Source organism: Monodelphis domestica, chromosome 4 (assembly GCF_027887165.1).
Source record: "Monodelphis domestica isolate mMonDom1 chromosome 4, mMonDom1.pri, whole genome shotgun sequence".
Classification (NCBI taxonomy): Eukaryota; Metazoa; Chordata; class Mammalia; order Didelphimorphia; family Didelphidae; genus Monodelphis; species Monodelphis domestica.
This window is the reverse complement of record NC_077230.1, coordinates 195,548,334-195,572,746: the sequence shown is the minus strand read 5'-3', so window position 1 is coordinate 195,572,746 and position 24,413 is coordinate 195,548,334. Positions and strand designations below refer to the sequence as shown.

Genomic DNA, 24,413 nt, shown 5'->3' with positions numbered 1-24,413 from the left:
TGGTGAGACTAAAAAGAGATAATACATATCAAATACTTTATGAATTTTAAAACACTATATCAATGTTAGTTTTTACTAGATCAAAAGAATCCTGAGCACCAAACCCACCTTCCCCTCCCAGATTCTTTACTGTCTTTAGGATAAAATGCAGCATATTCTGTTTAGCATTTAAAGTTCTTCACAACCTGGAGCAACCTATCTTTCTAGAATAATTTCACATTATCTTTAACTCATCCTGTATTCCAGGGAAATTACTGTCAAGCTGTTCTCTATATAAGAATTTTCCATTCCCTGCTCCTGGTCTCTGCTCATTTCTATGGTGGATTGCCCTCCCTCTTCTCTTCTGCCACTAGGAATTCCCAACTCAAGCTCCATGTTCTCTAAATAAGACCTTTTCTGCCCTCCACAAATGTTACTGCATGCCACCCTGAGGAATCATTTTGCATATGCATAGTTATGATGAGATAGAATCAGGGGGAATGTAAGCTTATTGAGGGCAGAGATGATTCCATTTTTGTATCTGGAGGGACTATTAAAAACTTCTTGCCTTAAATTGAATAGGATACTATAATTAGGGATGAAGGGAACTCTCAAATGTCAATAAGTAAAAGCCTCTTATTTTAAAGATAAGAAAACTCAGGCCAAAAGAAATTAAGTGACTTCCTTAAAGTCACATGTCTGGGGAGCAGTATAGGTGAGAAAATAGAGGGAGTTAAAGATTTTTTTTTAAACCCAGATCCTTTTGCATCAGATCTAGTTCTTTTATCTCTACCACATCCCCTTTTTGAACATATGGAAAGTTAAGTGACTGACTACAATAAGTGTCCAGGGTAGGGCATGAACCCCCAGTTTTCCTGACTCCAAGCCTGGCACTCTATATGTGCAATCTATATACCACTGCATGTTTCAATAAAAACAAAAAATGAGAAATGATAGGTAGAGCTCAATTTGAATACTTTCATGGAATTTGAATGAGATTATTATCACTCAAAATTAGAAGGCTATTTAATCAATCAATGATCATGCATGGACTACTTAGCAAGGCAATTTGCTAGGACACAAGGGATATCTCTGCCTTTAATGAACTTGTTATTTAGTTGGGAAATAAAGACATATGCATGGAAATATTATCAACATTAAAGGACAATCAATCTGTGATAAGTGACAGAGGAAAGGTCCAGCTAATAAGGGTAACTGGTATTAATGGAGCTGAGTAACCAATTAGGATTTCATGCAAAGGCATTCCAATAAAAATAATGTTCATGCTTTTAATATTGAAATTGTCAAAAATGTTGCTATAAATGTGCTAATTTATACTAATATGTGATAAGATGATTAGTTAACATCAGTGGGACATTCCATGTTTATATTAATGTGCAACACGAGTCATTCTTAAACTAGACATTTAAATTAGAGGAATCACATTGGATGGTTAAGTAACACAAGTAGATTCCCCCCTCCTTTTTTTTAAACCCCTACCTCCTGTCCTAAATTGTATTAGTTCCAAGGCAGAAGAGTAGTAAGAGTGAAGGTCAAGTGATTTGTCTGAGGTAGGAAGTATCTAAGATCAGATCTGAACCTAGTTCCTCATGTCTCCAGACTTGGCTTTCAATCCACTGAGTCACCTACCTGCCCCCTCCTGCCCTAGATTTTCAAACATTGCTGGGAAATGAAAAATCGCCCTGAGGTGCAACAAGTATTTAAAGTAGAACCACCACATGCTAACTATATTGAGATGAAGATGAGTTCAAGTTGGATGAAACTCATACTGGCTTTTAAAGCCAAATGTTACGTTTTCATTGTGAGCATTAATACTTCAGATATGGGCAAACACAATAATACAGAACCTGATGTGTTGTTCTGCTGATTGTATAAACCTAAGAAAATCATGGAGAAAATATTAATCATGTAGATTGTTTCAAACATTTCAAATATACATTATTTTCCCCTGGAGAGGTGATTATTAAATATTATGAGCTCATGCCTGAATTAATCTTACTAGAGTTAAGAAAGACTGTGAAAAAGATAAACACTTTAATAGCAATGAGATTTAGTATGTTTTCCTTATTTGACTGATCTGGCAGCTGGGGCTATACTCCAAGAATACTCTAAACAACAATTGGGGGTAGCTAGGTAGTACAGTGGATAAAGTGCTGGGTCTAGAATTATGAAGACTCATCTGCTCTCAGGCACTTACTAGCTGTGTGATCCCAGGCAAGTCATTTAACCTTGTTTGCCTCAGTTTCTTCATCTCTAAAATGATCTGCAGCAGGAAATGGCAAACCACTCCAATATCTTTGCTAAGGAATCCCTCAAAGCAAGGTCACAAAGAATCAGACACAACTAAAACGACTGAATTGAAACACTAAACAACACTCTTAAAGCAAATGTTGATTAGTTACCTATTTACAATCTGAAAGGGAATATAAGACATAAACTAAGGAATTAGCTACAAAACAAGGCCTTAAAACTAAGGAATTAGCTACAGAACAAGGCCTCTTACTGGATGGGTACTGACACCAGCTGAGGTAATGCTGATATGAAATTAACCTGGGCTGCAATTTCAGGACAAATATATAAACATATATTATTAGTCTAATTTTTTCTTATAAAAAAGCAGTGAGAAGTTAATGGTAACATTTTCTTCCTTATAATACATGCATCCTCAATATTCTTTTGCAAATTACTTAATAAGAGTATTTGTATATAATTGACATTAGTAACCCTACAGAAACTAGATTTGAGCAATCTTCTAGACTAACAGCATCAGACAAATAAAATATCATTTTCAGGAGTCAATGTGCATCTAGAAAATAGGGGAAAGGGACAGACAGCTGCTCCTACACAAGAAAAAAAATAAGCCATGCTCTCCTGATTAATATGAAGAGTATCCACTCCACTGATTTGATTGAGTATCAGGTGGGTAAATTGGTAGGCATACCTGGTCCAAAGAACTCTCCTATATCCCCAGCAGAAATTCTACTGGGAAGAAGGAAAACAAATTTCTCCATGAAGAAAATAAAAGTTTCACCAAGTGTTTGTGAATATTTTTAATATCTTAATGCGTCTATCAGGGTTTGCAATGAAATTTTACTCCTTAACATTCTCAGGTAGCTTTCCATTGTATAGAGTTATCTAAACAGTTGCAAATGTTATAACCAATTAACAAGGCAATTTTCAGATTTGTTAAAATTAAATTGGGTGGTGTAAGTATTTCATAAAATGGGAGGTCTAAGATGCAACTGCCTGTGCCCCATGAAGCCTCTGAGATCCAATGAAAGGAGGAAAAAGGACTTACAAAGAACTTGACAATACTAACTGATGAGCATTCCAGATTCATGGGGGGAATTCTCCCTATGTTGGAAAACTGTCTAGAAGCACACAAATATTACAGTAGCCCTAACATCTGGAGCTTTAAAATGAATAATTTCACTAACTTCAAAGCAACTCACTGTCTATGACCTTTTAATTCCAAATGTTAGCAAATTGGTAATATCTAATCTTCTTTATATATATATATGTATATATATATTTATATTCTTATATATAGAGATGAAAGTTTTGAATCTGCAGGAATATCGCCATGTTTCATTCTAAATAAAAATGAAGGCAGAAATTGACTTCTTTTGATTACATTTTGGAAAAATTTTAAATTCAAGGACATATTCTCAAAACACACATTCACTGTTTTAAATGATAAAATAAATTGAGCTTGGACTCCACTTGGATATAATTGGGAAACAAGAGAAAGTTATTTGGGACATGCTAATCTTGCTAACTATATAAAAGATGAAGGGGTAGAAGGACCCAGTAGAACTCTGTGGTCACCAAAGTTTGTAATTGTCTCTTTCCTCCTGAATCAGACACATCAAATCAGGACATATGCTAGGATTACAATTCTGCAAATATATACAATATATCTATAATCTCAACTAGACAGGCATTTTGAAATACATAAACAAATTTCAAGAGTCTTCATCTTGATAATAGCATGATGGGGGGAAGTCTGTGGAGAAAAAGCTTTTTCGATGTTATTTTAATTTCCAATTCAACACAGAGTCCTGGAAATGACACACGGAATATTCCTTTAGGTTTTTTTTTATCAACTTCAATATCTGTCACTAAAACTGATTAAGTCCCTGAAAAACTGTGGCTTTAAAGAGTTAAAAATAGAACCTACTTAATCCCCACCATACAAATGACTGTTAGGTTAATGTCAGCCTATGCCTTCAGAGCTCCACCATCCAATAGCTTTGTATGAGTACTAGATAAAAACCATTAAAGGAAATAGCATGCAGATTACTGCTCTTAGCATTTAATAGTATATTGGATTCTTTGTGTTTGTTTGCATTTGGTTAGAATAAGTATCTTAGGGAAAATTAAGTTCTAAGCTGAGGCTAGTATATGGAATCCCAGAAAGGGCTTTTGGGGACAGTTTAACTTTTGTGTGTGTGTTTGTGACAATAGATACTCTGATGTACCATTCTCTAATGTAAAAGGCATTGGCAATGCTTTCTACTCTGATATTTGGCTAATGTAATAAAGGTGATTAGTAGTTTAATGATAATAGCTTAATTTTTTTTAAGTGTACTACTCCTGGCTGCCAGTGTCAAGCATTGGCTTCATCAGTTTCCTCCCAGGTCCAAGGAAACAAATATAGAAATCCAGGATTGGCTCAGTTGGGACATTTCTGACTTTTGAGCTGAGCCAAGGACTCTGTACACCTCCAGGCAAGGTTATGAAGAAGAAAAGTGAAATTACAAACAAGGCAAAGACGAAAGGACTGACTCAGCCCATGTAATGACATTTACATAGATAGGCAATACAGTAAAACCTGATTCACATGGAATATAGAGTTACAGAACCTGACATCTGTAGCATCTCCAGTTTCTGAAGCACTTTACCATATTTTGTTCCACTGAATAATGTTTGTGAAACCAAAGGGACAGAAAGATAGATTCTTAATGAAGAGGCCTCCTGGGTTATTTCTTGTGTACATAACATAAAAGCATCTCAGGCATAGGGTAGCATTTCACTTTTTTTAGCCTATAGGAGAAGAGCAATTTCATTGGATTATATCCTACAAAACATGACACTTTGATGATGGGCTTTTATCTTATGGTATTAGTAATATTAAATAGGTCACGTTACCCGCATAAATGCCTGATGCTTCCTGCAGTTTTCAGTAATATTGGATACATTAATGCTTCCTGAAATCACATCAGATGTCCCATTAGAAGAAAAGTAAAATCTTGATGGGGTCTCGGCCTTTCTGTTCACATCCAGGCTCACATTATAAAACAAAACTGCAATATCAAAGAAAGAATAGCTATGAGCCATCAATCTCCAAGAGTTATATCAAGGAACCTATAAGCTTTATTATTATTATCACCAATAATGGTAATTAATGTTATCCTGAATATTATAAATATCTTCTGTACTTCATCAAAGGAACTTTTGAAAACACTTGAAAGATTTTTTAAAAATAGTTAAAATGCATACTAAAATTTACATAAAAACAGGAGGAATTTACATATTGCTTCATTAAAAATGATGACTGATCACAAATTATGCTAAGCAAATCATAGTAGATACACATCTACGAATCAAAGTGGGTTCAACTATCCTAAGAAAAATCTTACTTTAGTACCAAAAACTTTCAGGTAAAATTTAAACAAAAAGAAATAGTAATAAGTAAAATATATTCTTCTATTAATTTCTACTAGGCCAGATATGCCATATAGAAATAAAATGTTTTGTGAACTGTAAAAGAGATCTAGAATTCTTTTCAAACTAAATAAATCATCCTCTTGAGTGGAAATCAGGCACTTTAAGAGCTGAAATTACTCTCATAGTCCACTACAGTAACATTTAATGCACTTGAGTCATCATTTCCTCAAGGGAATCTGAAAAGAATGAACACATTTTCCAAAATGATGGTTTATATTTTGGGAGTAACCTAATCATCCCACCCACTTTTTTCCAAGGACTGATATGTACCCAAGTAGGTACACAACAAACATTTACTCCCATCAATTACCAGATAGCTACATCTCCTTTCTTCCTATTTAGAACACAAAAACAACCATGTCATTTCATTCTAATTATAACAACGGAAGCCAAACACTCCTGGACAAGAACTAAAGTTTCCAAATCTAAGTTCAGTGGAAGCTTTTGTAGGTAAATAAGAATATGAACCAATTCATCAAATGCAGCAGGCAAGGAGGGATTGAAGAAGGGCAAGCTGCTTCCAGTAAGACATAAAAAGTTTTTAATTTAAAGTATCTCCCTCAGGCATGGTCTCCCTGAAAGCCCTCCTCAAACAATGATAAAAATATAGTTATTTGCAGTGCAGGGGTTATATGAGGACTGGGGGTAGCATTTGGGACCATTTTTCTATTGACAGTAAAAGCAGGGTACAAAACAAAGAAAGAACTGTCATAAAGGGAAAAAAATCAAATATGGTAAACCAGCCTCTAACTTCACTTTCACTGGCTTTTCATGGGTTGTCATGTCATTCACTCTGGGACCACCCACCTCTTCCAAATGGCAGTTCTGACTACAGTTTTACAAGGAATCTGTTTTCTGTTTTGTCTTGGTTTCCTCAACTGTAAAATAGGCACAATAATAGCACCTACCTTTGAAAATCAAATGAGAAAGTTTGTGAAGCATTTAGCACAGTGCTTGGCAAATAGTAGGGAATGAACAAATATTTCTCTCATTTCTTTCTTGCTCCCCCACTTTCTTTTTTTTTCTTTCCTCCCTCTCTTTCCTTTCTTATTTTCTTCTTTCTTCCCTCCCCCACTTTCCTTCACTCCCTCCCTCCCTCCCTTCCTTCCTTCCTTCCTTCAGCCTTTCTCAAGTTCACCCATGTTCCTGTCAGGGAAACTCTAGCAAGAAGTACTTAACTAGGATGTTTTCAGACAACCACTAGCACTGCTCCTGATGTACCAAGGATGGGCATATATGAGAAATATGAGGATTGTTCTCATCACATCTCATTAAAATTGAATTATGACCAATTTTTTTCTTCTGAACTTCTATATGTTAGAGGAGGGAAGGAAAGTATATAGAGAGCTTATTCCATTCCAGGTACTTCACTTGGAAAATATTATCTTATTTAATCATCAATCTCTTTTAATATTAGCTGTATCTATAGTGAAAGCTAGTAGTCACTGAGAAATCAGTCAATGTTGGCTCTGCCTTTAACTTGCTATATAGTTTTAGGCCCATCATTTAACCCTCTGGGTTTCAGTTTTATTAATTTAGAATAAAGAAGTCAAACTAGATAATGTCTAGTGTTTCTTTTTGCTCTTACATACCAAATGAAACCTGCCATTCAAGCCAATCTCTGGGCTCAAATGGTAACTTTTGATTATTACTGTCAACTTTTAATTACCTATGTGTAACCTACAAAGTTTATGAATTGTTTATAAAAGCACAGGCTGACACATACACACATTCCCTATCATGTCTTCTCAAATAATTCAAACTACTTTTAATATTGGCCTAAATGTAAAATGATTAAGAATATAAATCTTCAGATTTTTTGTATCAATATTAAATCATTGTCTTTGAAATTCATAATATATTTCAAAGTCAAATAGAAATGATTTTTGGATTATTCACATCAGTGCTCTCCTACTACTAGTATCTGTAACTGAGAACTGGCTATTTAGAATATAACTGGCTCCACTCCCAGAAGATGATTTGTTGTCATAATAAATCATTAAGAAGCAGGCTGTTCTTTATTTAAATTGGAGATTTGTTCTAAATTTACAACCCATCAAAGCTTCAATGATAAAAACAGGCTGGTCCATATCAAAACACTTCACCCTCATCTATCCATCTCTTCAGTCTAGCGCACTGGAGGCAAAATATGGCAGCCTACAAAAAGTGAGCTTTGGTGACATCTTTCCATTAAAAAAAGACTTCCTAGATATTCTCAAAATTGGCTGATCTACAACAAATGTGTGAGAGCATCCTTCTCCTTGGGCCTTTAAGGCAACCTCTTCTTCATCACCCATTTGCCTTTTAAGGACAGGAAATTTGGAGGGAAAAGATGCAGATCAAGAATAATGCAGTCATTAAGTATCTGCTTTCAAAGGACTCTTGATACAGCAGGAACAACAGTATTTAGCAAGTACTTATGTGGCATAGTGGTAAGCAACTATTCATGAATTAAATACTTACCAATGTAGCCTGGGACCTCTCGGCCTCTGTATGAAAAGCAGAGGGTCAGGTCCATACATACAGAAGGTTGTCCATTTTCAATACATTCAAATTTAGTTCGGTTCACTGAATCAGGATGTTTTAAAGAAGCCTCAACAATTACTACTGGTCTTGTCCTACAAAAGAAATAAGGTGAGTAATTTTAATTACAGAATAATTTATAATAATTTTAATATAATTAATAAGAATAAAAATAATGCCTTAAAAGGAACTAGTGGCAGTCATAATTTCATATACATATACAGATAATTGCTTCATGCACTGAACCTAAATTAATACTCCACTTAAAATTCATTAAACTACTTTAATTCTGATTCAAGACACTTCTTTAAGCATGCAATTCTGGTGAAAAATCTCCAAGGTCAATGAATTAAAGTTCAGAATACCACAAAGAGCATGCATGATGAGGTCACAATCACTTTGCTGATTTTGAAAACTGTCTCTCATCATTTACAATGAAGCTCAATTGTTTTTAAGCACCGACATATATCAGCCTCACCTTAGCACCACAGCAGAATCAGACCAAAAGGCACCAACTGCTACATCTGGAAGGGGGAAAATGGACACAGATTGACGATCACCACTAGTCAAAAGAAACTACTTTTCAGACATAAATACGATATAGCATAGTCACCTTTTCACTGTATCAAAACACTACGAACACAGAATACATCTATCAATGTGCTTTTCTTAAATCAATTCATTTAGAGTGGCCCACATTCCTATCATGCTAAGTATCTGTAATAACAGAGAAGAATCTTTTAAAATTGAATTGATATTCAAACATGGGGCTAGAAATATCCACACAGAATTACTCTCTCTCTCTTCCTTCCTGGTCTCATCTGATGAACGGTTAATAACTCTTTAATCTGTATATCTGCTTTTTGGTTCTTCAAACCCCTCTGTCCAAATAGGACCATAAGTTCATAGATTTAGGACTGGAAGAGTCCTTAGAAATCATCTAGTCTACATTTAGTAGTTGATAAAACTGGGGTAAGTTAAGTGAATTTTCTAAGGTCATAAACGTAGTACCAGGATACAAACTTAGGTCAAAGGTACTTAGTATTGAGAACTGGAAGAGACCTGGGAAATTTTGGAGTCCTACTCCCCTATTTTTTGGATTAAGGAAACTAAAGCTTAAAGTTAAGTGACTTGCGTAAAAGGAGAAAAAGAGAGAACCCAGGTCATCTGATCTCAAACCAATCTTATTTCCATTGCACTGAAACAGTTAAGACCATTAAGTTGAGGATAAAGCTAGACTTCTTCCAAAGATGTTCAGTTATTTTGCAGAAAGTATTTGCATTCTTGGAATTTAATCAAATTTTGTAAGTGGGAAAAATCTTGACCAAGTTAAAGATTTTCAAGGTGTGAGTTCTGTATAATTTTGTGACAGAACAGCTTTCACCAACCATCTTATTTATATTTCTAAAACAAATATTTTAATTCACCTGGATATCCATTATGATCTGCATCAATGCCTCCAGATATTGATTGTCCAAACATGCGTAGGGACTGACTGATCTGACGTCCTTCGATTCTCTGTAAAAACAGGTGAACTGCATGGGGAGATGTTTTGTAAAGCTTCATCTCCAAAAGGAAATAATGAATTAATTCTGACTCCAAGAAGTCCTCTTTCCATGGTACTTTTATTTACATGAAATCTAAGAAGTTTCAAATCTCATGACAGTAAAGAATGAATATTCATTCTAATAAAAATTACTTCCAAAAGTGTGAAAAGGTGTATTTTCAGAGTACAGAACACTCAACAGATGCTTTTCTGTCTTTTCTACCCCACTTAACCCTTACATGAACCCTATTAGTCACAACAGCTAAACAAAGGCAGCTAGGGACTATGAGAAGGCTCTTGATCAAATGAGATATTTGTAAAGCACTTAGCATAGTGTCTGGCAGTAAGCACTATGTAAATGTTAGCTATTATTATAATATTATCATTTTATTTCCCAATAACTGGCTAAAAACTATCATATTTAGCTGGATTGTTTTTGACGAGAGCTGACAAATAATCTGTGCTAAATATGATATCTAGAAGTTAATCTTTAAGTCCTTTTTCAATTTCTAGATACTGATTTATAAACTCTGGACTATTAGCCAACTTTTAAAAATGGTCTTTTGGCTTGTATGTACATATAGTAAACAAATCGTTCACTTTCTTCTTTTTTAATGAATTTTTTTCCAATTACACATAGATACAAATTTTGACAATTGTTTTCTGACATTTTGTGATTCTGATTCTCTCCCTCCCTGTGTCCCATCCCAGTGGGTGAATATTATGTTTTAGGTTGTATCATATATATATACATATTTCCATATTTCCCATGTCATAACAGAAGACACATATCACATATAAAAGATTCAAAATCATTCACTTTCATCTAGGGCCCCAGTTGAATATTTTGCACATCAAATAATTCTCTTTAGTCTCAGGTGCCACTTTTATATCATTATACTTGGAGTAAGTCTTTCTTCTTGAAATTGGAGTAAGCCATCTTTTTTTAGAACCTGCCATTTTCTTATATCCTCCTCCATTCTTAAAAAGCGATTATACATATTACAAAATGAGGGATTATGAAATCTTAGTGAAAGTTTTTGCATGTTAAGTTACAGTATTGACTATTTCTTAATTTATAACTAAATCATATTTGAACTGGAGTTTTGGAACTTATGTTTTTGTATCAAACTCATGCTTTTATTAGTATAGGGATCTCCTGGTGAGAAAATTCTCTCCACCATTATAGATCAGCAGCTCACCTATAACTGAAGAGTCTTAAGAAAAGTTTTCTGGGCCATTAAACTGTTGAGTAACTTTCCCATGGTCACACAGAATTCATATCAAAGGGAGTACCTGAACCAAGTCTTCCCGATTCCAAGGACAGGTGTCTATCCACTAAGAAAAATACTAAATTGCCTTACTTCTTAGATGTCTAATAAGACTACTATATGCTCCATAACTATTTTCTTTTAATACAAGTATATATAAAGATGTGCTTTTTTCTACGAGGAACCACAATTTATCAAGAGGAACCAGAATCAAAGTGGAGGGATGTATTTTTAAAATTATGTTGATATAAGTGATTCAAAATCTAATAAAATGTAGACTCCTTGATGGTAGGAGCTATTTCTTTTTCTTAATCCCCAGACTCCAAAGAGCAAGGTGCCTGGCACACAGAAGGCACTTATCAAATGTTTGTTGATTGATTCACAGGCTCTACAAATGTTGAATTTCTATCATTGCTCCAATAAAACAGTGGGCCATTTTATGTTTGTTTTACAAATTGATAGTACCATGGAAGTTAGCACAAAGCAAGAATGTTAAGGCTGTAAGATATTTTGGAAGTTATCTTATGCCTTGCTTCTCATATTTTATATAAGAGGCTGGGAAAGCTAAAGTGATTTTGCTCAAGCCTCCAGAAACAGGATTGAAACACAGGTTTTCTAATTTGATTTGACAGCTTTTCCCAGTAAGAAATCTGACTTTTCTCTCTCTCTTCTTTCCTTTCTCATTATATTTCTTCATTCTCTCAGCCCTCCTTTCTCTTCTCTTCCTTTTTGTCTCCCTCTTTCCTTCCCCTCCTCTCCTTTCTCCTCTGTTTGTTCTTCCTTCTTCTTTTGTCCCTTCCCTTTCCCCTAACACATTTTCTCCCTCAAGTCTAGTAATATTAGTAATTTAAAGACAACTTTTACTACCAATGCCTTTAGGTAAAAAAAAAAAAAAAACAGAAAACTCACCTGTGAAAAGGATGGTGATATCCCATCTATTCTGCCATTGTAAATATAAATAGCACCACGTAAATCATCTTCTTGAGGAGCCCCAATGGCAACATCTATAGAAGCAGTAAGAAACTATTACTTGGAAAGATAGGGGCAAAAATAACCATATTATTATGAAGTACTAGCCTGTGATTATGCTAATGTTGACTGACCTTTATTACATTTTAGCTCAAACTAAAAAAAGGAATAAACATTCCCTTAGACAAACACATATCAAATGCCAACATGGCTTAATAATAACTTCTCTCATTCACAGAGACCATTAAAGTTTACAAAGTACTTTTCCTATATTATCTCTTTTGATCCTAGTAAACACCCTGTAAGCAAGGTGCTGTTTGTATCGTAATTTTATAGGTGAGGAAACACTGAGGCTAAGAGAACCTGACTTGATCAGTCACATAGCTAGTATCTGAAGCAAAATTTGAATCTTATTCTTCCTAATTCCAAGCCTAGTTGTGTCCAGTATGCCATGGAATCTCTCCTATAAAGGAAAGATTTAAAATCTATAAAATCTGTCCAAAAAGATTATATTTCTTGAGTATATTTAAGTATTTTTACTGATTTCTTATTACTTATCATATTTAAGTAGTCAAAATATAAATGACATAAAAGAGATTTTTTTGCCATATAAATATCCAAAAAGGTTACTATAACTGAAAAATTTATTATCAAGTGGCAGAAATAATGGCAATGAATTTGTGTTTATCTGTAATGTTAGCTGAGCCTCAAGATGGGAATTATGGGAGAGAGTGGATAAGAACTGCCCTGGATAAGACATAGATTAGCTATAATCTCTCTTCACTAATGGGTGAACACACATAGATGAAATAAATCACAGTCTGGTGGAATATAAAAATATTCAAAAACAACTGATGCATAGATGGAGAGAATAAGATAGAATATAACTAGCTAGAATATAAAGCAAAATCAAGAGTTTCCTATTGTATATACATCTGAAGCACACTGGGAAGAAAGAGGACTATGACTTCTCTTTCCATCTGTTCTTCCATAAATTCATATGTATATTAAGAAGTAAGGATCTTGGAATTACAGTGGACCTCACAGCCTTACCATTGACAAAGTTTCTGAGGGGCTACTTTGGGGGGAGGGAGGGTGGAAAGAGTCACCTATTTGGGAACACAAGATCCCCATAAGAGGTTTTAACAGAATTTACAATTAATCTCTGCCAAATGGCATCACTGTCTGTGACCATGCACTTCAAATCGGCATCAAACACAATCAAGCCAAACTGCACCCCCCCAAATAATTTTATCGGGGGATACTCTGGCTTATCTTTTATGGGTTACTCTTAATGAGCTATATGTGTGGTAGCTCAAAGTCCCAAATAGAGACTAATAAAAATTGGCCTTTTCTGGTCAAGGAATGGCTTTCTCATCACTGCATGTTTAGAAATAGAAGTGAAGAGCAAATGTCTCTAAAGAACTAAAACTCAGTAGATTAGAACAAAGAAAAGTTTGGTTATCACAACATAGGCAGAAATGCATAGTGTTTTGAAACATATGACCAGTAGAGACAAGATGTTCAGCAAAAATGATGTACCTCACAGAAAGGATGTATCCAGGGGAGAAACAGAAACATGATATCAAACAGAAGGTAGTTGCATTTCACCAGAAGTCCCTGCACTAGAAGTGAGTTGCCTTGACTTTGGTCATAAATCTCTTCTAGTGGATACCCTCCCTGTTTTTTCTACATTCATATATATTCTCTCTGTATGCCCCCCCCCATACATATGGCTTGGCAACCTGTGAGAGGGTTACCCATGTTTTCATGGAAAATCTTAGCTTCCTTTTTATATCTTATGTTGTTTGCCTAAATGTCTTTTGCTTTGAATTAACGTCTTCTGGTTGGCTAATAAAGGCAAACATATAAGTGGAGGGTTTGAGGGCGATGTTTTTGAACAGATGTTAACCCATGGAATATCTCAAATTTAAGATAGTTTTTCTTGAGTCCACATATGAGAGAAGAGGCATCCTGAGGAGCTTCATGTAAATAGTAATACAAATACATAAATACACCCATAAAGTAAGGATGAATAAGTAGCTCATATCTATTATGGAGGACAAGTAACAATTATATGAACTAAGGGCTCTTTTTACTTTTATTACAAAGTATCTTCATTATAGAGCTACTTTAAATCCCATTAAGATTCAGAAGCCCCTCTGGGATCTTGAAAGCTATAAGAGATTACTAGCTCTTATAGGTTTTACCACACTGGAAAATGCTTTGCTTATGCCCCCAGTGACAGACTACGTGTCCAACCCCATCACTAGGTTGACAAGTTTAGTAACTTGGCTCTCAAGTTTACTATTAATTTACAAAGGGTTTATGATGTAGGTAGGTACAGAGAAGAGCCACACCAATGAAATAACAGATCCTTGAAATATTGAAGGATGAGGGATAATCATTTGCTTAAGTAAGGATCCCATGCCTTGAATGCTGGTGTAAATCAATTTAAATGCTGACTTAGCCTGGATCCCTGCTGTGAAATGCTATGTGTATGGAAATTCAAGCATAGTTTTATTTATTCATGGGCACTAATGACGTCAATTAAGGCAAAACATCTTACTTAAAATAAATAAATGATGAGCCTTCAGAGAAGAAGAATAAATAAGCCTCTAATCAACAACTTTCCAAATTACTCCTTTCCTGCTGAAGGCATCATTCACTTGTAAGCTCTGACATACACATGAACAGAATATAAGTTTCTAAGAATCCTGAGATTAAGCATTGAATTTGACAGATAAATGTGTCACATTAGTTTAGGGAACCTAAGAAAAAAAAAACTTTCATTGTCCTCTAAATATAAAGAATTGTTTGCCTATTGCTAGGCAGTGACATGGGGAGCCAGAGGGTCTTGAGAGAGGCTTGTTGCCGGATACTCAGGATCTCCAAAGGAAGCCCATGCTCTCTGTAAAAGGTTTCCTCTCAGCGTGCCTTATGCCCCCATCCCCTTGGAATGAGTCTACAGTCTAGCTCCTGATGACCTGGTCAAACATCATCATTTGACATTGCTAGGAATTCACCAAAGAACATGAAGCTTAGTGAGGCAGCAGATTAGAAGGCTTGTGTCAAAGAAGACTTAGGAAACCCCCAAGATCCTGAACTTTAGGAAGTTCTTGTCAGAGGCCAGTTCTGGAAATTGTTTGCAGGTTGCCTGAACCCAGATGCAAGAGACACATCCTGGGTTTACAGGAGGGTCTCTGCTGACTAAGAACCATGCAGACAGTCCCGTAGAGTGCTGACAGTTTAATGGGTTGGGGTCTACAATTTATAGGGTAAATGATGTAGGTAAAGGGATTATGTAAGTTTCATACAGCAACAATGATAAATAATGATTTACAACGTAAGGATAGTGGAAATGAGCTACGAGTTCTCATTTCTCCAAATCTATCATCCTTGCTTTGATCTCATTTTCTTCTCTTTGTATTCTTGACCCTATGCTTGATAAGTTTAACTTAATGTATTATATTAACTATATTTGACACATTTACCATGGAATCCCTTGCATTTGTTCTATTACCATTCATGTCCTACCGAGACCCAATGTTGCATTCCTCCTACCATCTGCCTTCTTTTTTCCAACTCCCATCCTGAAGAAGGCCATGAGACCTGGAAGGCCATATGCATCAAATATGCCCAACCAAATCTAATCAAACCTCAAATGGGAGGCAGTGTGTTATAGCAGATAGAAGATACAGATATAGATTGATGTAGATATATAAACGTAGAGACAGTGTCATAGTTAAGAGATTGTATACGCAGGCAGAGAGAGAGAGACAGAAAAAGAGAGGGAGATGGACAAAGAGCATATATAGGTGTGGATATATATATGTGTGTGTGTGTGTATATATATGTGTGTGTGTGTGTGTGTGTAGTATATATGTTATAAACACATAGATTTTTACTTATATATGCCATGTAATCATGGGAAAATCTTTTATCCTCTCCCATTCCTGCAAGTAACGCTCTAAAACTCTAAGTTACAAATGAATTGTCTTTCTGCATTTGTGGGGAAGGTTACAACAAAAAATGACAGATCTTGATTATCCCACCCACTTTCTAATAACTCCTCACTTACACAACAAATCTTTTATTCTTCTCTGACTATTATGCTGCCCAAATTGGCAATGAACAAACCTTTCTTAACTTCATAAATCCCTTATAATACTCTAACTCAGACTTCCAGTTAATAACATCCCCTTCTACTTTACTAAGAAAGTTGAAGTATCAGCTAGCTCCCTTTTCTCCCCAGCTTCAAAGCTCAATCTCTGTTACATTTTCAAGTATCCATTCTCCTCTTTTGTTCTAGTTTTTGAGGGAGTTAGGACTTTTAATGCTCTATACCCTTTTGTCTCTTTTCAGAGAATTCTCTCTCTCTTCCTCCCTCCTCTTCCCTCCTCACTCTCACTGACTCCCTCTCTCCCTTCTTCCTCCACTCTCTCTCCCCCTCTCCACCCTCTCTTCCTTTCTCCCTCTCTCCCCATCCGCTCACCTTTAACGTTCCCCTTTGTATTGGCTCCTGTATTATCACCTAAAAATACACCCAGATCTCCCATACTTAAAAAGAACATTAAGTGGATTCTGCCATCCCCTTAATTCATCATCTATCTCACCTTCCCCTTAATCAAAAGTGTCCTAGATAGAGCTGCGTATTCTCAATGCCTTCTCAGAACTCACTAATTTTTCAACCTCTCAGACTCAGCCTTCTTATACTATCCTTCTATTGCTCTTTAAAGTTGACCAACAATCTCTTAAGTGCTAAATCCAAAGGCCTTTTCTTAGTCCTTCCAAACCTTTTAGACTCTCTGTTGGGTGCTAACAGTATGAACCAATCATCTCCTCCTAGATTCTCTCTCTTCCCTTCTTTTTTCAATCTCTTTTCTCTTCCTTGGTGATCTCATTAGTTCCCATGGATCTAATAGTTATCAGAAATTTTGGTTGAGTATAGAGACTTGGAAATTATCTGTGAAAAGAGATATCAGACATACTTCTTCACAAATAATTTTCAAATCTACATACTCAGTCATAATTTCTCACATGAACTCCAGCCCCTTAAGACCAATAGCCTGCTAAACATGTCCACAAGAAGATGTCAAACTTAATCTCTCTAAAATGGAATTCATCATCTTTTCTCCTAATCTTAAATATCTCCTCTAGGTTTCCCTCTTTCTCTTAAGGGTCCCATCCTCACAACCACTCATATTGATGAGACTGGATTCTTCCCTCTTCCCAAGTCCCACATCAAAACAATTGCAAAACCTTGTAACCTCTCATATCTGTTTTTTTCTCTCTTCATACGACAACTGCCATGTAGGGCATTGTAATAATTTTTTGAATGAATAAAGTAAATTTATTGAGAGCTTACTATATAGTAAGAGCTGGGAAGAAAAACTGAGATAGTTCCTGTTTTTTGTAATAATTAAAAAAAACATTTTGTTCTGTTTTAGAATCAATACTTAGTATTGGTTCCAAGACAGAAGAATGGGAAGGGCTAGGCAATGGGGTTTAAGTGACTTGCCCAAGGTCACACAGCTAGGAAGTGTCTGAGGCCAGATTTGAATATATGGACCTCCCATCTCTAGGACTGGCTCATAATCCACTGAGCCATCTAGCTGCCCTCATAATTTCTTAATTAATCTCCCTTCTCCCAGTCTATCAGACACTTTCTAATTTATCCTTCACACAAACAGAAGATAATCTTCATAAGGTCCAGGTATGAATTTCCTCTTCAGTAACCTCTGGTGGTTTCCTAATATCTCTAAGGTGAATTATATAAACTTCTCCTGGTTGGTGTTAAGACTCCCCACAATCTGGTTCCAATTTACCTTTCTATCTTGCATCACATGCATTCTAGCTTTTATATGAGCTGTCTTCAATGCATAAGATTCATCACCATTTTCTCTCTCTCTGAATTCCCATCTTTCTTCAAGACTCAGATCAGATGCAACCATTCTCTGCTTCTCCAGGTAGCTTGTCTTGATTTTCTCAGTTATTAAAGTTTGCTGTATTTAACTGTGTATGTTGTATTTCCCATGGAAAATGTCAGCTCCTTGAGGACAGTACCTGTTTTATTTTTGTTTTTGTATTTCTCACAACTAAAAGAGTAGCTTCTCATATAAAAACATTTTAAAATATCTGTTGTATTGAACTGAACTGAGCATCATATACACTAAAGCCACAGATAACTGAAAACTATTGTTTTAGTTTGAATTTTCTGTTTCCTTCCCTCCATTAGCTTTTGTATTTACTTGAGAACAAATGTACTCAGTCTTTGTCATATAGGTCAGTCAGGAACAACAAAATGGGCAGATAATAAATATTTGAAGAAAAAGATTATGAACTACAATAATTAAGTCCTCCCAACTTCACTGCTCTGGTGTATATGACTTTCTTTAAGGTGTAGCTTAAATATCACTGAATACAGGAAACCTTTTTGGTTCTCTCCACTCTCATTACAAGATTTCCTTCCATACAGTTTGTACATAACTTCTATAGAGTTGTTGTTAGCATGTTGTCTTCCCCATTCAGAGGGTGAACTCCTTGCTTGTACCTTTCTTTGTAACTCCACCATTTAATGCAGTGCCTGCCACAAAGTAAGTGCTTATTAAGTGTTCCCTGATTAATTGAAACCATTCTATATTTGGAAAATAACCTAATATGGCCATGATTTGAAAATTCTCAAATTACAGAGTACAAACATAAGCATAACCATAAATATTTATATTTAAAGCCAATTCTAAAATATCAAAGTGATGGCGAAGTGTCCTATGGCAACAAAGTCACATTCCTATATGTATATGGTACCATGTAACAAAAGCCTACCATATGACATAAAGTCTCTACCCTTCTCCAACTCATAATCAGGTGTTCAAACTCTGGATACTAGCCAGACTCTTCAGAAAATGTCTAATTTCACTTTGCTAAGCACAACTCTCTTTACTATGCTAGTCATTAGAATTAAATTATTTGGATACAGTAAATACAGTTGATTTTCTCACTTTTCTTTTACAGCAGAGTAATTGATTTTGTAACAATTCTACTACAGAAGGCAGCCATAAAAAGCAGTAGAATAAAAAGTATAGACATTTTGACTAGAAGTCATGGATTACAGTGAGGAAAACAGTAAAGGGAAAGGGCATCTTTTTTTTTTCACTACTTAACCCTCCACCCCACACACCTGCTACAATTAGAAATCTTCCCCCTTGTCACCACTACGGGGGTGGGGGGAAAGGGGGGAGAATAAAAGGAATAAGGAAGAGAACAAGGCATAGAGGAAATAATAAAATCCAGATCATCCTGGGATTTTTAAACTGGTAGGAACAGTTAACTGAAATGTAAGCTATTGAACAAAAAATTGGTGCATTCTGGTATACCTTTGGTGCTCATCAGCCTAAGCCCTGTAAAGATCTAAAACACAAGGAAATCTACAAAGTAAATATTCCAAGAAAAATGAGATGTGCAGAATTCTTCAGAAATCAAAGATTCAATGGAATTAAGAGGTATAAATGTAACCAGTGAAAATGTCATTTTGAATTTAATTTGATACCCACCTAACTGCTGAGATCCATATTAAAATAATTATTTGAGGAAATATCTTTTGGTATCAGCATATACTTTCTATACTTTAAAATATTCAAAATGATAATGCTGAATGGCACAAGATTCCCATTGTAGGGAGCCTGCTTCAAAGTCTACTGGAAGTCTCATCTCTTCTCTGTAGCCACCGGAGAAGTGAATTGACCTACTCCTTCCATTCCAACATTCACTGACAAGCCCCTTTTCTTTTTTTTGTTAAGGGAAAACTGGTCAAAATTGACTTGGGCATCGGGATTTCTGTCCCTGATAAAGAATCTTGCTAGGATCTGGGGTATTCTTACCATATCACAACCTTATTTTAATATCCTACACACACAGATACATAAACACAGATATAATACAAATATAATATGTATGTTTGGCTTCTGCCTAAATATATCAAGTTGAACTAGACGTTCTTCTGGGGATAAGGAAGCATGAAGAGATTAAGTCTGACAGTGGCATATCTCTTAAAGGAAAAAGTCTACCAATTCTAAAACAATTCTTCTCAAAACTCTAGTAAGCACTATCTTTTATTCCTGCACCAGAGTAGACACATCACTGCTGGATAAGGAGTACACAGAAGTACTCCTAGCCCTTGTATTTAGCAAGACAAGCTATACACCAACAGGGGCAAGAAAGAACAGCTGATAGTGAGGGAGAAAATAGAAAAACTGTATAAAACACATACAAGAACTTTAAAAGCATAGCAACCTGAGTTCTCTCATGCAGAAGCTAACAAAGCACAATAATATTCAATTTAATGAATAACTCTGTAAGATGAAATCAGCCATGAAATATTGACTTTATCATTACCTTCAAAACCATCATTATCAATATCCCCTAGATTTAGTATGGACTCTCCAAATCTTGCAGCATGTTTGTCACTTCCAACCAGCTCAGTTTCCAGTTCTTTCATTTTTCCTTCCTAGAAGGTGAAAAAAATGTCATTATAGATCTTTTCTTTAGAATTGTAATCTGATATGATTGTTTGAACATGGCTTTTTTAATCCCCTAAAATCTAGAGGGAAATTCTTACTGAGTTTTGCTATCAATTTAAAACTCGACAAATTTTATTAGAGTTTGTAGTTTTTAGAATTGCAGTGTGCATAAAGCATTTCACTAGAGGCTTGGGAAAAACTGCTATTATGGTAAGACTGTGGTCAATGAGGAGAAACTGGATACCAAAGTAGAAATAATAGTAATCTGGGAGAAAGTTATCATGTCATTTTCAAAGTTCATTATCTATATATAATATGGAAGAGAAAGGCAAATATCAAAATAAAAACTCTGCAAAATGATAAATTAGGGCAATAAGTACTAAAATTTTCTGGGTTAAGTGGGTCCTAGAGGTATAGAATACTTTTATGAATTCATAATGCAAAAATGAAATTAATATAATGGAGGAAGAAACAGGAAAGTTTTCTAACAGCACCAGTGAAGATAAAGACTGACATGAAAAAAAAGATATGTATAGTAGCTGGGCAAGTAAAAAAGAAAAAGTAATCCTATAAAAATAGTTCGGGGTATTCTAAGGGAATGTTATGAACAACATGAATTTTTAAAAATACAAACTATTTTGGGTACAAGGAAAATACCAAAGAATGGAAAGACTCATTATTGCAGATGAATAGGACAATTAGAAGAGACAATGAAATGAAGGCAAAACTATGCAATCCTTTAGTCATTTCTTTTTTTTTCTATCAAGGATAGAAATTCTAGAAGATAGAAGATAGAAGATTCTATCTTCAACATAGGAAAAATTGAACAAAAATTGTTAAGCTCTAGATTAGAAACACATTTGCATAATTGTTGAAATCCATATTATAAATTTGTTATCACTACTGAAATCAAACAAAATAAAGACAGGTTTATTTTTTAAAATTCTCTCAAGGATTTAATTTAGACAAAATTGCACCGATAGGTCTGCAATTTCATCAGAATATATACTTCCTCTACTGACAGGAGTCAAAGGTCTTTGACCAAAACCTCCAATGGTCTTTTCAGGTTACTATAAACAATAAATTTAACCAAAGAAAAATAATTTAAAATTATTTTGAGCAAGTTTTTTTGGTTTCTCCTTTGTACTTCAATCAAAAGACAAAGATTCTTAAATGAAGGAAGTATATGTTTTGGGATGAAACACAAAAAGATTAAGTAAGCATTAATATATCATGCTCTCTCTTTAGCAAGTTCTCTCATAAGGGTTAGGGTCAATTAAGCCAACAAACCAATTACCTGCACCCCACTTAAAGTAAGCAACAAGATACTTAACCAGGTGAAAACAGTTCTCAGTTGAATCATAGGTTTTAGACTAAAATAGGGAACAGTCCTTCAATTTTCCTAATAGTTCCATAAAAGATCTCAATTTAACTGCTGACTGACATTAAAAGATAACTTACTGAGCCTGAGTTGATGTAAACAAAAACTCTTCCTTCTTCCCTGATAATACTGTGCATAGGGGCACCAACAAGTAAGTCCGAGAGGCCATCAGCATTGAGATCCACTGCACAAACCGAGGCTCCAAAATATGAACCAAGCTGTACAAAGTCAAAGCAAACCTGGTTATGACAGTGATTTAAAAAGCAGTGTTGCCATAAAGTTCAGGATGCAAAAAAAGGAGTACATTACCTTCTTCCCCTTCATTTCATACAATATATTTAGATCTCTTGCTTCAACACTGAATATGTATGCCTATAATTAAAAAAAAGTCAGCAAATGTGTTTTTCAATGATATTCACATGAGGTAAAATCCTCTTTTCATTCACCCTAGGATGCCATTTGACTAATGTGATATTAACTAAGTTAAAAACCTATAGTTTACTTCAAGATTGGTAACTTGAGGTAAAGTAGGGTTAGCTGTCCAATTGTCCAACATCTAATAATATTTTACTTGTGCAGAGCACTTTATGCTGCCAAAACACTTACTATCATTCTCTTATGAGATCCTACTCTGACTCTGATAGAGATCCTACTCTGATAGAACTGACATTATTCCCATTTTTGCAAAACCAAAGAGAAATCAAGGGCAGGGAAGATGACTGGTCTAAGGCTGCAGAGCTAAAAATAAAAGTGAATTTGCTTTCTTCCTACTCCTGCCCAGCTTGCATTCATACAACCTGCAAGGTGCCTTGAGAACTAATAAATACTAACTTTTATTTCTACACTATGCTACTTACCATTAAAATACATCCCCAAACAATCTTTATTTAGTTTTACCATAAAAAGTGAAAACATTGCTAAAAGGGAGAAATGCTGAATATGTTTAAAAGGGGTAAAAATTCTGCCTGCCCAAACACAAAACAAAATGGAATCTAGAGGCAGCATAAAAAGGTCCTTTGTTAGAGACTATTTTGTAGTCTTTATATGAAAAGTAATTTTTAGTCATCATGTTCAAGATACACGGTAATAGCATCTAAGTTAAATCAATCATATGCAATATATTTTTTCACCAATTGTATGATTGCATGATATTTCCCATTCTCTTTGGTGTAATTCCTCAAGGCTTCTTAATTCCTTTCTGCCACACTCTTTTCAATCTTTCTAACACAACCTATATTGAATCTCTGCAGGTAAATGATGCTAACAAATACAATCCTTACCTTACCAATCTGTTCATGCTGTGGAGCTCCTCCAACAACTTCCATACGCTGGTGATCCCGAAAATGACCAGCACCAACAGCATATCCTTGGGAGGGAACATAGAAATCAATATCAAAATTCATTATGGGAATATAGTTTTATACCCTGTAAAAGTCATAAATTTGATGAACTAAAATGTATCTTTTTGATTGCACTGTGTTGCATTCCCTTAATACATTTTTTATTAGGAAACCAAAATGTTCTTGAATTCTCTATTTTGACTTTAAAAACCCCAAAACTCTTCCATTCCATCTTAGAATCAACACTGCATATTGGTTTCAAGGCAGAAGAGTGGTAAGGGCTAGACAACAGGGGTTAAATGACTTGCCCAGGGTTACATAACTAGGAAGTGTCTAAGACCAGATTTGAACCTACAATCTCCCATCTCCAGGAGTTTCTCTCAATCCACTGAGCCACCCAAGCTGCCCCTTGAATGATCTATTTTGAAGCAGTGCCTTCATTCATCAAACCCTATTTCAACAACATGAAAATCTTAAGGAAGAACCTAAAAATGGAAAAAAATCACCAACAGCTAGTTCTCTTGACTTTTGTTACATTAGAGCCAAAACAATTACTAAGATTATAGTAGGAATGTTTCCATGTAAATGAAAAATGTAATTCAAAAGTCAAATATAATTTAATTAGAATTCATCTGAAAAGATGATCTGAAAAAAGCTTCCTTTTCTGAAAGTTGATATGATACGAAGACTACTATAATTTTTTTGTATTTGTTCTTAATTTTGGTTTATAAAAGCTGGACCATATAGTTTCATAAAATGATCCTCATTCTTTTTTAGATTTTTCCAAGGCAACTAAAAGCATTAAAATTTCAAAGGTAATTAAGAAAATGTTAAAATACAAATGGAATTATATTATTTTGCACTGGAAAAAAACTAAGACTGCTTCCAAATTTGTCATCATTATCTCTCGAGCATGGGATACATATATGTAAAGTAGAACCAGATAGCTAAGGAAACTCTGACAAAATGTATTCTTGAAATAACATTAGTATTTAAGTATGAACTACAATTTCCTAAGGATGAAAGGAACATTTTCTTTCACTACAACCTTGGAATTAACTCCAAGCCTAAGATTCCTAGAGAAGCCCAAACTATGTGTTCTATTTCAACTATTTTGACTACAGAGAAAATTTG

At 35.0% G+C, this 24,413-nt stretch overlaps 1 protein-coding gene across 2 annotated transcripts in view; it reads right to left on the bottom strand.

Annotated features, from left to right (window-relative positions):
• Nucleotides 1-24,413, bottom strand: part of ITGA4 (integrin subunit alpha 4) — a 96,717-nt gene that overhangs the window by 40,621 nt on the left and 31,683 nt on the right. For both annotated transcript variants that reach the window (XM_001377699.5, XM_056794095.1), the window contains 9 exons: nt 23,220-23,305; nt 22,249-22,311; nt 22,020-22,157; nt 20,434-20,545; nt 11,980-12,074; nt 9,681-9,771; nt 8,732-8,777; nt 8,194-8,348; nt 5,152-5,306 (listed from right to left, as the gene is read on the bottom strand). In XM_001377699.5, coding sequence (XP_001377736.1) covers nt 5,152-5,306; nt 8,194-8,348; nt 8,732-8,777; nt 9,681-9,771; nt 11,980-12,074; nt 20,434-20,545; nt 22,020-22,157; nt 22,249-22,311; nt 23,220-23,305 — 941 coding nt within the window. The remainder of the gene's footprint in view (nt 1-5,151; nt 5,307-8,193; nt 8,349-8,731; nt 8,778-9,680; nt 9,772-11,979; nt 12,075-20,433; nt 20,546-22,019; nt 22,158-22,248; nt 22,312-23,219; nt 23,306-24,413) is intronic.